The sequence below is a fragment of the Tinamus guttatus genome, unplaced genomic scaffold, assembly GCF_059628265.1.
Source record: "Tinamus guttatus ecotype Peru unplaced genomic scaffold, ASM5962826v1 Tinamus_guttatus_pri_ptg000314l, whole genome shotgun sequence".
Taxonomy (NCBI): Eukaryota; Metazoa; Chordata; class Aves; order Tinamiformes; family Tinamidae; genus Tinamus; species Tinamus guttatus.
Window position 1 is genome coordinate 11,455,638 of NW_028288848.1, and position 13,177 is coordinate 11,468,814.

Consider the following 13,177-nt stretch of genomic DNA (forward strand, 5'->3'; position numbering starts at 1 on the left):
AAATCGCTCCTAGGCTATTCTTTATAGGCAGCAGCTCTGAAACCCAAGAGAAGCAGCACTGCTTTCTAGTGCTGTCCATTAATGCAGCATGCTCTGAATATCATGTGTAGGACCCAAAGAATGGGACTGGATGAAGATCGCTAAGCACAGTCTGATCCTTCTGCTTATAGCCCCTTTGTCTAGCTGCTGCTGAGACAAGACACATTTTTCTAATGAAAAATAACTTTTTTTTTTCCTTTAATCTCCAGGGAAGATGCATAAACTTCACCCGTGTGAAATCAGACGGGACCTCCGCTCCTTACAGCCCCCCTCCGAAGCTGCCCAAGCGCGATGACGTTCCTCTCAACAACGCTCCGAGATGCCCCTCTCCTCCCGTGTCCCTGCAGCCTCCGTCCAGGCAGCCGCCCCCCGGGCCCCCCCCAGCCCGAGCGCCGCCGGGACCGCCCCCCTCCCGCCCGCCCCCCCAGCCCATGGCTTAGAGTGTGGCAAAACCCAGGTTGACAAAAACACGTCTTTTTGCTGAACACAGCATATTTATTGAGTATTGGTTTACAGTTAAAGATATCAGAATTTGTTGCTGGTCAGCAAAAAAATGAAAAAAAAAAAAAGAAAAAATTGCCAAGTGTCAATTTTAATGTATGAATATATTTATACCACACGTGCTGAGTAAACATTCAGTAGATAGATTCAGAGCTATGGGAAAGAGAAACAAACCAAAAATGATCATCTAGATACAGCTGCAGCTTTAGTATGTATACCTTTGAAGATCTATTTACATATGACATTTGTCTGACTTGGTATGTCAGATCATACGTTAATAACTTTAGCCAGACACATGCGCATCGGTTGTTTTGATAGCTGCCACCTGCAAGTTGGTTAAACATAGTTCATTGAAGAATTTGCTTTCTTTCCCCAACAGTACTGCATCCAGCTGTTAACAGGGAGCAATAGTTGCAAGAATAACTTTTTGTCTTTGTCTGATTCTGCAGGTGGAATTTCCATGTAAGTTGAAATTAATGAGGTAAAATGAGGTTATATGCCAATAACTTAGCTTTAATAATCTAGCATAGAGGAGGAGTATCTTTTTCTCCTGAGGAAAATCAGTATTGAACTTGCCGTCAAGTGGTTAGATTTGGTTGCATAGAGTAGTCATTGAAGGTCAGGTTTTTGTTTCTAAAAGTCCAAACTGTGAACAAGACCTGGGATTATATTTGTCCAGATGTCAGCAGAATTTAGACAAAAACTTCTTGGTTCAGTGTTTAGTTTACACTTGCATAAAACATGCTCTGAAATGGAACAAAGACATATGTAGCTTAAACATGATTGCTACCATATGCACACAGTGTGCTTTATGTATACAGCAGGAGCATACTGGAATCAATTCCATTGCCATTTAATCTTCTGATGATTCAAATATGAATCCTTCAATGAATATGAATATCTTTTTTTTTTCTTTTAGACAGCCCAGATCCCGTTAGCATATAGTTGAGCCGAAAACAGTGTCTGGTATCAATGTTAGCATTTCCCCTCTCCTACAGGATATTTAGTTGGGTTTCTGCGAAACATGGTGGCTCCTTGCTGATCACTTTTATCTCTCTGTGCTATCTGAAAGTGATGTTGGCACCTGCATAGAGGTGGGGATTTTTGACGCGGGACTGTGGGACAGCCCATGAGCTGTGTTTGCTAAGCAACACCTGTGTGGGTCGCACCAGATCAGTCCCTAGTGAATCAAAGTTAACACCCAAGGTTGTTTTTCTCCTTTACCACCAGCTATGTGGTAATGGAGAGGGTGGCTGCAGATCCATGTGCTGGTTCATCTTGACCTGCAGAACACTGGGTGTTGCTGGCTGTGTTACTAAGGTAGTTGTAGAAATTTTGTTTATGTTGTGCTACGATGTCTCCATCTCTATAGGTATGGTCGTACAGCACATCAGGCTAGTTATTGGCACATAACTCAAAGATAAAACACTAATTGTATCATGCAGTTACTCCAAATTTAAGCCTCTTCATGCTGTTGCTACAGGAATATAAAGTTGTATAGGTACGGATAGGAATCACGCTACTACTTCCCATGGAAGTCCCACATGCAGAACACAACACCAAGCTCTCATCAATCTATGCTGATCACTGTGACATGCCGTGTGTACACAGCTGGGGCTGTTAAAGACTAAACTCGGAAGAACCACAGAGCCTCTCTCTGCTCTTGCACTGCTCTGCTCTCTTGAGTTATGCTCTTACCTCATGTATATTGGTGCAGGTAATGGAATCACACTCATTGGTACCTGCTGGCCTTGGAGTTGTTCCTAGTTTAGGCCTGAGCCAGCAAAGCACTTCTACATGCCTTAAAATTTCCTGCAGGTCGAGATGAACATCCTTATGCCCATGTATTTTGCTGACCTGTGACTTCTTCAGGAACAGAAAGGATAACTGGCATGTACTCAGCCCTGTCCTCATTCTTTTAATCACTTGAATGAAGAGACTGCATAATCTGGTCCTTAAAAATGGATTTCTGTTTGGAGAAGTGTGTGTTTCTGTGCAGAAACTGTGTAGGCTTCTTTTTGGTTTTTCTTCCTTACAAAATCTGGTTGGGGAGTAGCGCTCCCATGAATAGAAAGGCCTTTTGCAGCCAGTGCAACACTTGGTCATTACTTGCTTATCTCTATTTCAGTTGAAAGATAAAACTAAAATGTGTCAATTTTTTTCATTGAAGCTCTACTTCTCACACTAGTGAAAGGAAATGGGTTGCTCCAGAGAGAGGATGGGGACCTGGGCATGAGGGAAGGGGCTTTGCAAACAAAGATCATTGGCTCAAGCTATTATGGTCATGTGAAAGACTACATGAAATGAATGTGCTAGATCTGAGGCCTGTTCTAATGGACATGTACAGTTGGCTGTAACAGTCTCTCATGTTGGCCATCTAAGAAAAATTAGCCAGCAAATTTTAACCAGGAATTGAAATGGCAGAGGATAACAAATTGCCCTGCCGGGGTAAAATATGGCCTTGAGGTTCAGCTGCCTGTGAGGTGGGCAGGTGTCTGCAGTATCTCTGCTACATGCAGGCATCTCAGATGCCAAGTCTTTCAGCAGCAAGCAGTGATGGAATTGACACAGTGATGAAACTCACATGATGGAACGGAGCCCGTGACACAAGGTGAAAATTTGTTTGCCAAATTAGTAACTGATAGTAAAGTTGAATTGATGGATCAGGAGTAAACTTGAGCACATCTAGCCCAAAGGCTGGATTCTGCCTTGGCTTGGCCGTGTATAGTTCTTAAGGGGAAGGCAGTAGAGACCTCTGGTTGCAGACTTGCATTGGTGTTAAAGTCTGATTCAACTTCAGTAAAAGTAGAGATGTTGGCTTGAGAAGGGCTTGTCACAATCCCTTGCTTGTAGTTGAGGGGAATCTTTGCTTGAATATGCCTAGTTCTGCAGAGGCAGAATTTAACAATTTCTGTGTAATTTGCAAGTACAGCAGAGGCAGAAATGGTTTGGGATTCCAGGTAATCAAGTCCATATAAAATAGAGTAGGGAGCACCATAGATTTGAAAATTACACTCAGCGTAAATGGAGCTTTCAGCATTCTCACAATGTAAAATTAGGCATTTGGTGTCTAACAGGCTTTTCCTGCAGCTTCTGCAATGGGAGCACTGCAGATACCAGTTACAGTTTGTAGGCAAAGCGGGAAGAAAAGAAAGTGAAACAGCATGACTTGCCTTTGCAAAGTGAGTGGGGCAGAAGGTACTGCACTGGCTACAGAAGGGCCTTTTTGTTTTGCAAACGTGTCAGTCTGTTGTGATCTCAGGCACTGTAACAGAGCAGGAGGAGAAGCTGGTTGCTGTTAGGTAGTCTGCTGAGCTCATCCTCACCTGGTGTGAGCTAACACAGGCCAGTCAAAGTCAAGGCAGAAGTGCCAGTGTCTGTCAGCTGAGAACTGGCTCATCATGAACGGAGGGACGAAATCCTGCTGACTGGGTGTTTGGATTCGTTTGCCTTGGTACACTTGTAGGCCAGTTGTGATTACAGTACTTGCACTACTAAGAAATGTTCTCATGTGGGATGATTCCCCAGTATTTTCAAGCTCATAGCATCATTTGAAACCTGCAGAAAGTGAGTTTCTAAAGTTTTGCATCATCCAAATGAGAAATAAGGATTTGAGGAATCTTGGCTCACCCTTGGCACAGATGTGAAAAGACACAAGATGCAAAGCAGTGGGGAACAAAAACCCCATATGATTAATGCTGATACAGAACCACATTGATCAAAGCATGTTCATGGCCATCTTTCAACCTCAGTGGATGATTGGCACCCGGGGAGCTGGCTGCGGAGCAGACGGCCCTCGATGCAAACGGGAAAAAAAGGCGAAGAGTCAGTTCCTCATCTGAGTGAGCGAGTGTGATGATGAATGATGTTATTTCATGAACTGTACTAGTTCAGATGCATGCGCACCTGGTGCTCCTAATACTTTTTACTCCTGTTGGTCTTTAAACAAACTTGATTGGTAATATGCTTTCTCTCTTAAATGTTTGCTGTTTTTATTGTTATTTTGTTCTTGTTTTTTTTTAAAAAAAAAAGAAAACACAACATTTCACTGAGAAAACAGCCCTACTTCTGTAAATATAGAGCTTAATTTGGAGGAGACAGCACACTTCTGGATGTTACTGCTGGACAGTTATTTATTAAAAGGGGCTTAAGGTGAATAAATAGAGGTGGCTCAGGATACATGCATGCAAGTGTGACAATGCAGTATAGCATTTTCAGTTCTCTGTAGTTTGGGGGGAAGAAGAATTTTAGGGTCATCTTAGTATGTTTAGAAGTTTGTTACTGTTCTGATACTTTTGAGTAATGCAATAGAGATTTGTAACATTTAAGTGCTTGAACAAATGTGCAGGTTATAGATTTTCATTTGGGGGGTGGGGTAGTGGAGGAGAAACTTTTTTAGTTGTTAAAGGAAAAACAATGTACTGTACTAAACTTTTCTGGAAAATGGTGTTATTTTCGGAAACGGGGGATGTGGGCTGACAGCCTGCTGGGCCATGGAGATGAGGGACAGAGGAGGCAGATTATTGAAGGTCAAGGAAGTTTTACATGGAGGGTGTGGGTTTGTTACTGGTACATGTGGTACAAATTTCTGTAACTAACATGCAGCTTCCATGTTATAATCATGTAACCTTTATGCATTTTAAGTGCCTGCTCCATTTTTCTGAGAAAACCTTGCAAATGTTGTAATACCTGCATGAAAATGTGGGAGATGTAGCCAAAGTCTTATAATCCAACATAATGTAGCATTAATGGATTCAAAATCAACAATAAAAATACCTACTGGTTAAATAATACCAAAAATTTCATTCTAAGGGTCATTTTGAAAGGGAATAAGAGTGTTTGAAGACTGGTTTTATTAGCTCAGCAATCCTATGATCAGAAGGAGAACATGGAGTTGGGCTACCAGACTTGCTCCTGACTCATTATTTTACTCAGGACATGGGGTGTTGTGTGCTCCAGTTTCACGATTTTCTAGTATGAGAATTTTGATCCTTGCTGATTCAAGGGCAAGGCATCATATGTTGGAAATCCCTTTTGATCTCATGTAACTGGGTAGAAATCCTGAGTAATTTCCAATGGAGCTGGTCCTCGAACATTGCTTAATACGTGGGGCAAGATCTGAGCAGTATTGTTGCCATCTTGAAGACCTAACAAAATAGAAGCAACTTAGAGAACAACAAAGTAAAAGCCAAGCAAGATAAGATGCTGGAGGACATGCTCATGTCTTAAGGAGCAAGTTCCATGGCAAATCCTACATCTATAAAGTCTGGAGACACCAGGCACCAACCAAGGTCTGGGTATCATCTGTACACAAACACAAATAGTCATTTTTAGGAGCCTTGCCTGAAGAACACAGGACTTGATCCTAAAACCCCTTCTCACTCACGTTCTCTGAAGTTTTCTTTTCCTCTGGGAGATTTCCTTCTACAAATGCTCCCTCTGTGTCTGTCTGAGCCTGATTTAAGGAGTTGAGGGGATGAGGGTGGCATGCTGGAAACATTGCAAGCAAGGAGGTCAGGAAGGGTAGGCCACAAAAATCCTCAACCTTGGTAGGCTGCAATTATGGGCAATGAAAGCGGCTGCAAAGTTGCTGAGCTGTGCTCAGTGTGCACTCTGCAGAGCGTGGAAGCCGCAGCCTCGCGCGTGTGGGGAGGGGGAGATGGTCCTGGCACACGTGCGGCTGCTGAGCCCATGGGAGCCCAGCTGAGGAGCCCTGGAGCCACCTCGATGCTGAAGGCCTCAGCCACTTCCTTCAGAGCTGCGGAGGAGGAAAGGTTTCTCTTGCTCTGCTGCTAGCAAAGGTTATACGGGGGGGAAACTCTGCTTTTGATCCAAACCTGCTTTGTCTCCCTGTATCTGTGAAGGCAGCATGGACCTGGCAGCTGACTGGGAATAGGAGGCTCTCCAGGCCAGGCCAAAAGTGTGGCTCCTGTCCTCAGTAAAGGAGCTGGGGTGGGAAAGGTGAGTCCAGCCCAGTTTGGGTCCCTGTGGAGCCGGGTTCACCTTCTGCAATACACAGGGGGTCTGATCGTTGCATCGAGTCCTCATGGCAAAGCGGAGGCAGGTGCCACCTGGCACCCAACTCTGGCTGCTCCCACGTGCAATGTGGTTAAGGGGAGCCGATAGCCTCTGCCTGGCAGCCGTGTTCTACCCACAGTGGGATCCAGGATCCTCGTCCCCATGAAGAGCTGGGTTTGCTGCTGCTCTGCTGCTCAAGCTGACAGCAAGACAATACTCATCCAGAAGGGTTTTGTGGCCTTCACTCTTTTTTATTTTGTTACTCCATCTGGTCCTTACGGGAAAGGCAACTAGGGCTCTCCAAAGAGATCAGATAAACAAAAGCCGTCCTGGAGCCAGAGCTCTGGGCAGTTGTGTCCCGCGTTAACAAAAACCAACCCTGGCTGCAGCTGTGGCTAGTTAGCGTTATGCATGGCTGAGACAAGAGCGCTCAGCTAGGGCCTGAGCTTCCCCAGGGATGGGGAATGTGCAGATCCAGGGCTGTGGTTTTAGGCAGGTCTATAAATAGCTAGTAATGCTGATCTAGCACCTTTCATCAAACATACTTCACAGTCTCAGGAGCAGCATCCACATGCAAACACATATACCAGCATCCCTCTTTGGCTGCATAAGAATCAGTCTTGAGAATTTTACTGGTTTCAGCATCTGGGTCAGGAACTGAAAAAAAATGCTCCTTCCCTCTGTGCTCCCATTCCTATAGACACCACAGGCAGAGCATGTTGCCTGCACTCAAGTTGTCTAATCTTTATTGTGGGAGCATGCTTTGGCCCTTGGCTTAAGACTATTCCGAGACTTCAGTGATTTCCGTGGCACAGTTCCTCTCTCTGTTCATGCTGATCATGATCCACTCCCCGTTACTGCAAGGGAGAGCACCCTCAAAGTCTCCTAGACAAGTATTACACTCGTTCCTGACTGCTGCTTAGGAGAGAAGAGCTGAGACCCCCAAAATGAGATGAAAGACCTACAAATCCTACAAAAAAAAAAAAAAAAAAAAAAAAGGGGGGGGTGAATGAAGGAAAATCCTGGTTGAAAGGATTTGTGTGCGTGTCATGCAGATTGAGAAATGTTTCCGGTTAAGCTTTCAGAGATGCATCACTGGCATGCATAGATAAATACTTTCATCCTTACATAACCCCATTTGTGTGTCTGCCACAGAGTCATGCAATGAGCTCTCCTCATGCTACCTTGTCACTTCCACAGTGCAACTGAGCTGCCCTCTGTCCGTGCTGGTGCCCTCCTGCATCTTGCCAAATCTCTGGGACATGATTCTTAGATGCAAATTCTCTCTTCCTACACAACGGAACTGCTCATCCCAAGCTGTAAGTGCTAAAACTCAGCAGATGCCAGTTTTTCTCTCTGGGTTCCTGTAGCAGAGGGAAGAGGTGGGACAGGGTCCCACTGCTGGCCATATCCGTGATACACGCCTGGCATTCAGGTATCTTTGATAGGTCATGAGAAGCCTAAATTCGACAGCAGGTGATAAGTGTAAAAATAGCCTGTGGGTGTTTTTGCAGCAAAATGCATCATGTTTCTCTGCCAGGGTTAGGCCCAGCACGCCCTTGCCTAGCGGGCTGTTGGCTCCTGCAGGTGACAGCCCCACCAAGGAGCTGTGCTCAGGATCATCTCCTGATGATGTCTCACTGCCCTCTCCTAAGGCAGGACAAAGGGTTGGAGGTGGAGGGAGACCTTCCCCTCAGCAGAGGGTGCAGAAAGGTCTGGAGGCAGCAGCCAGGGCCCAGGGGTTGATTGGAAGTGGTCACTGCACATGGCACTGCCCAGACTGGCCATTTGGGCCCCTGCTCCCTGACTCCAGCGTGCTCCGTGGCCGTCCATGGTCTGACTGCTCTGAAGGGTATTTATCCATGTATTTATCAATCATCAGTGACTCCCTCAGGGAGTTTGTTCCCCAAAACATGGCTGTGTGCCCTGGCGTGTTTCCAGGTGACAGGGTGGGGGTCAAAGCAGCCTGGTTCTTCCCTGGAGCAGGGCAATGCGGTGGCGCAGGCCGGCCTGGCCTGGACTGCCACTGGAGGGCAGGACGTGACAACCTATTTCGCATGGTGAAGCAGAAGCCCTGGCAGGCTGAGCTGCCTGCTCAGCCTTCTTCAAAACAGAACAGGAAAATATCAGCACTGCTGGAAAAAAAATCAAATTAAAGCTGTTTTTGCTATGGCAACCCTAGTTATTTTGGCAGTCTCAGCCCCAATAATAGCCCATTCTACTGCCAACAAAGTGAACGCGCTGCCAAGGTTCTTTTCTTGCCGTCTGACTTACCAAGGAGCATCTCTGCTGCCTTTCAGCCGCTGCTCCTCTGCCCTGCGCCCACGGCCAGCATCGCGCTGCAGGTGTCTGGCTGCCACGAGGCCGCCCTGCTCGGCTGGGCTGCTGCGCATGGGGCAGCTGCCCCAGCGAGGTCGGCGCGCTGTTGTTGCAGGGTTGCATGCCTGTACTCGTGGGAGGGAGTTCATGCAGCAGCGTATCCCTGTGCTTGAATTACTTCATACACACACACACACGCACACGCATATGCACATGCTCACGTCAGTGAGAACTGAAGGACTGTCCTTTGGCAGGAAATTTGGAAATGGGAACTAAGTCACCTCGGATAAGTTTTCATTTGTTTCCCTGTTACCATCAATTTGTGATGCTGGTGGTATATATGGCCACTCATATAGGAACTGCCTGAGTCACGGCCAATATTCCCAGATGCCTCTATGACCAAAAGCAGACATGGCTTACTTTGAAAAACCAACTGCAGATCTCACACTGTTTCTGCAGCATTGTCGTGCTCGGCGGTGGAGAACACAACTGTTTCCCAGCCTCCTGGCCAGTAGCATCTCTTGTTATGCATCTTGCACCAAACTTGACCCCCTCCTCCTCTCAAATAAAAGTGGAGTGATGGCTAGGGGCTCTTGCTGATGTTCAGTTCCGGACCTCGAAGAGTTCATTTCTGGGGCATTAAATGGCAGACCTGCAGCCAGGTAACTGTATGCTAGTAGTTCAGCTGCTCCATGCGCTCTGTTCCTGCTGCAGTCTGAAGCGAGCAGGCAGCTTGGAGCAGGCCGCACTGTCGCCTCCCTTCCTCCATCCAATGCTCCATTCTCAGCTCCTCCTTCAGCCCTCGCCATGGTCATTCTCTCTTTCCTGGCTCTTTCCTTCCCCTTCTTCAGAGCTCCTCCTTTTCAGCTGTGTCCCTGTCACTGGCAGTTTCTGCACGGTCTGAGCTGGCAGCGGGGCAGCTCTCATGAGCCCGGGCTATGCTCCACGCTGCACTTCCCAAGCGGGCACAGGCACTGGTGAGCTGGCATGTGCTTGCTACTATTGAAGAGCCCCAGACTAATACTGAAACATCTGCCAAGTAAAATCCTCCAGATACATGAACCCTGATTGTCTGCCCACTTCTGTTTCTGAGTCTACCTGTGGATGCACAAGCTAGTATCTCATGGGGACTGCTCCAAGATGCTCTGTTCATTGCACCTTGGCATCTGTTGTGTCCCTGTCAGACTCCAAACAGTAAAGGCTATGTTGTTACTTTCCTCCTCCTTTGAAGGCTAAGTAGCTGGATTTTGGAGACATCCGGGGACTTACTCTCGTCTCACTTAGGCCACTCTGTAAACCTCCTTCTCCATCATTGGGGCATTTTCAGCAGCAGGAGTTTTTAGTTATGTACCAATGCCAGGATTCATTCCATCAAAGGCTAAATAAAAAAATACTTCAGATAGAGGTAGGTGAGGACATACACAAAACATTTTACACACAAGCATCTGAAGGCTTCCCTCATGCTGTGTTGTACCCACTGCTGGTGTTCAGACTCCTTGCATCTGTCATGTCCCTGTCAGGCCCAAGTGAATGTCTTTTGTCCATTTTAATTCAGAAGATTCCCTCTTTGTTGGCTTTTGGGGTTACACAAGAGCAGCAAATGCCATCTTTGTTGTTAGTGTGACACCAAACAATCCCTTGATGTTAACACTAGTGCAAGAAAGGAAAGAATAGAGAAAAATGCTGCAGCACTGAATCAGACTGAAAATGGAGTAGAGCCAGAGCAAGTCGAGATGGATGATGTGCTGTGCTGTACTTGTGCTTGTGCTTCACCCTGTCTGTCCCATCTGCAGCCAGGGGCTCTGCGTGGCAAAGGTGCTCTGTAAAGATGAAGCTGGCACACCCTTTAATAACCTCTCTGTGCAATCCCACACAGCACTGACCATCCCCACTGACCTCAGGGCTCAGCCTAATGATTTACAAGGTACTGGGTGGCATCAGATCCTAAGTTTTTTATCTGCTGCTGCCTCCATAATTGAACAACCTCCAAAATATGTAAGATGCAAATTTGTTCCTATGATACTAGGCAAAAAGCTGCTTACTGTATGTTGTTAAGGAAACCTGGAAGTGGAACTGAGCTAGTAATTTTTGAAAATGAATAATCCTATTTTTGGCTCATTTTCACAATGTAAGATGGTTCAAATGCAAGAGATGAGCAGGGAGCTGCCAAGTATGTGAGTGTAATGTTTTTAGGCTGTAGTGACTTTATTTTTGCACTATGGATGCTTGCCTTGCTCAAAATGTCTGTCCTCTCCATCTGTTCTCCTCCTTCAGCCCACACCTCTTGCACAAACAGACAGTAAATCTTTGTTTGGGTTGGCCTGTGAGCAAATTTACACAGCCCTCCCTTATAATGATCTGGTTTCAGGTGCTGATGACCTGATTAGTAGAGGCAAGGGCATTTTCTCTTAAGAATCATGACAGCATTCAGCTGCTGGTGTTTATTTAATTAATTAATTCAAAAAAAAAAGTGAGGGGAGGATGGGCAGGGATAAAAAGAAGTCGTGGGGGAGCATGCTTGCTCTCTAGAATTGTTTCTAGAGTGACTTAAAGTCTGCAGCAGTACAGGTAGTGCAGTGCAGGTTTGCAAGCTTGGTGCAAACTCTGGCAGCCACTGGGGCAAGAGGCTGACCTATCCTTGGAAGGTAGGACAGAGTAATGCTGATTGTGGGGAGAGAGGGGGAAGAATGTAAAAAAGGAGGTAATGTCTAGTCCTGGAAAGCATAGGACTGACTGAGGTGTTAAGCATTTAGTGTTGAGTAAAGAAAATCCTGTAGCTTGCTGAATTGGGTCCTTGTCAGAGCCACAGTTCTGTGTGGTGTTACTTACAGGCTGGACTGGAGAAAATTACTCATCTGTTGGCTCTGCAACAGAATACCTCTTGCCTGCTTGGTCTGAGGGTTTTGCTCGAGTTTTCTGAACTTTATGTAGTCATACTATACTCTTAGATTATCGTTTTGTACAAAGGCCTCTCTGTCCTTTTGGTCAGCTACTTCCCTAATCACTAAACATCTGACTTCGGTTGAGGAGGGGGAGTTAGAGGGAGTTTTTTTATTTAAAAAAAAAAAAAAAAGGTGGAATTTCTAGCCCACTTTGCCTTTCTTGACTTGCCTGATACAATTTTAGTAAAAAGGAAAGCCATGGAATAAGTGAAATAGCTGAACAGCTGAGACCCTGTTTGGAATAAGCTCTTGCGTTTGGAAGCAGCAATGGCTGGTCTGAAACTTTCCAGGCATGTGGCCAAACTGTGCTCACCTACAGATGGCAAAGGGGACACAGGGGGCTGCCTCTGTGCCCTAGGAGTCTTGATCACCTCAGTCTGAATTAAAGCATGCTTTAAACAGCTCTCATTCTACCTAAGCAGAAGAGCCAGAGTTTAATGGGCAGTGAAAGCTTCCTGATTCAATGCTAGTAAAGCATCTTCCTAAGATTATCAGCTCATTTAATTAATATCTTAACTCTTTATGATTTTGAACAAAATTGAGCCATCTTGCATGTGAGTTCTTTCATAAAAATTCCCATACACTGGCTGTGTGTATATATCAAGAGCAGCTCCAATGTGCCTCATCCAAGCCTGGAAATTCCCAGGGGCAGAGTCAAGAAAACTCAAGCACAGACGCAGCTTGTTCATTTTCATCTGAAAGCTGATTTGAAACAAATGGCTTTAAAACCCACAAACCGAACCTGACTGTGGGCCATGTGCTGCTCCTGCTGGAGGTTTGTGCCCTCTCTTGCCAGATGATGGCTCAGCTGGGCACGGCAGGAGGAGCAGGAGCCGGGGGCAGCAATAAGTGATGGGGAATGAGGCCAGAGAAAATCTCTTTTGTGGAGATGCTTTGGGGGTGGCTGTCCTTGCAGTGCAGTTGATTCACTGCCCAGGTAGCCCTTTTGCATGTAACTGAGGCGTGACTGTTTTGTGGGGTATCCAAGGACTCCAGAGTTGGGCAGCCAGGACTGCTGTCTGAGTCAAATTTACCTTAGGGTGATCCTGGGGTGGAGTTTTTATTGACAGTCTTAATAGTGGAGATTGCTTTCCAAGATGTGTATTATCTGTGATGTGGAAATGACTTTTGTTTGTGTCAGGGAGGCTTGGGACAATCTGTTCATTATCTCCTGCCTGTCTTCCAAATTTTCACATATTTCTGAAGATTATCAGGGTTACGTGTCAGGCTACACCTTCCTTAGCTTGCTGCTGCTATGTGTGTCTCTGCTACAGAGTAAAGTGTGGGAACCACAGATAGGCTGTGTGGGTAAGCAAGGTCATGTGTTAAGGGAGAACCAAGATAAGAAGATCAGCCTG

The 13,177-nt window shown here is 45.9% G+C and overlaps 1 protein-coding gene across 1 annotated transcript in view; it reads left to right on the forward strand.

Moving 5' to 3' along the window:
* The window catches only part of ANTXRL (ANTXR like), a 50,371-nt gene extending 49,385 nt beyond the window's left edge, over nt 1-986 (forward strand). Inside the window, exon 18 of the mRNA XM_088528802.1 lies at nt 249-986. Within this exon, the coding sequence (XP_088384928.1) occupies nt 249-479 (231 nt within the window). The 3' untranslated portion in view covers nt 480-986. The remainder of the gene's footprint in view (nt 1-248) is intronic.
* Nucleotides 987-13,177: the final 12,191 nt, after the last annotated feature.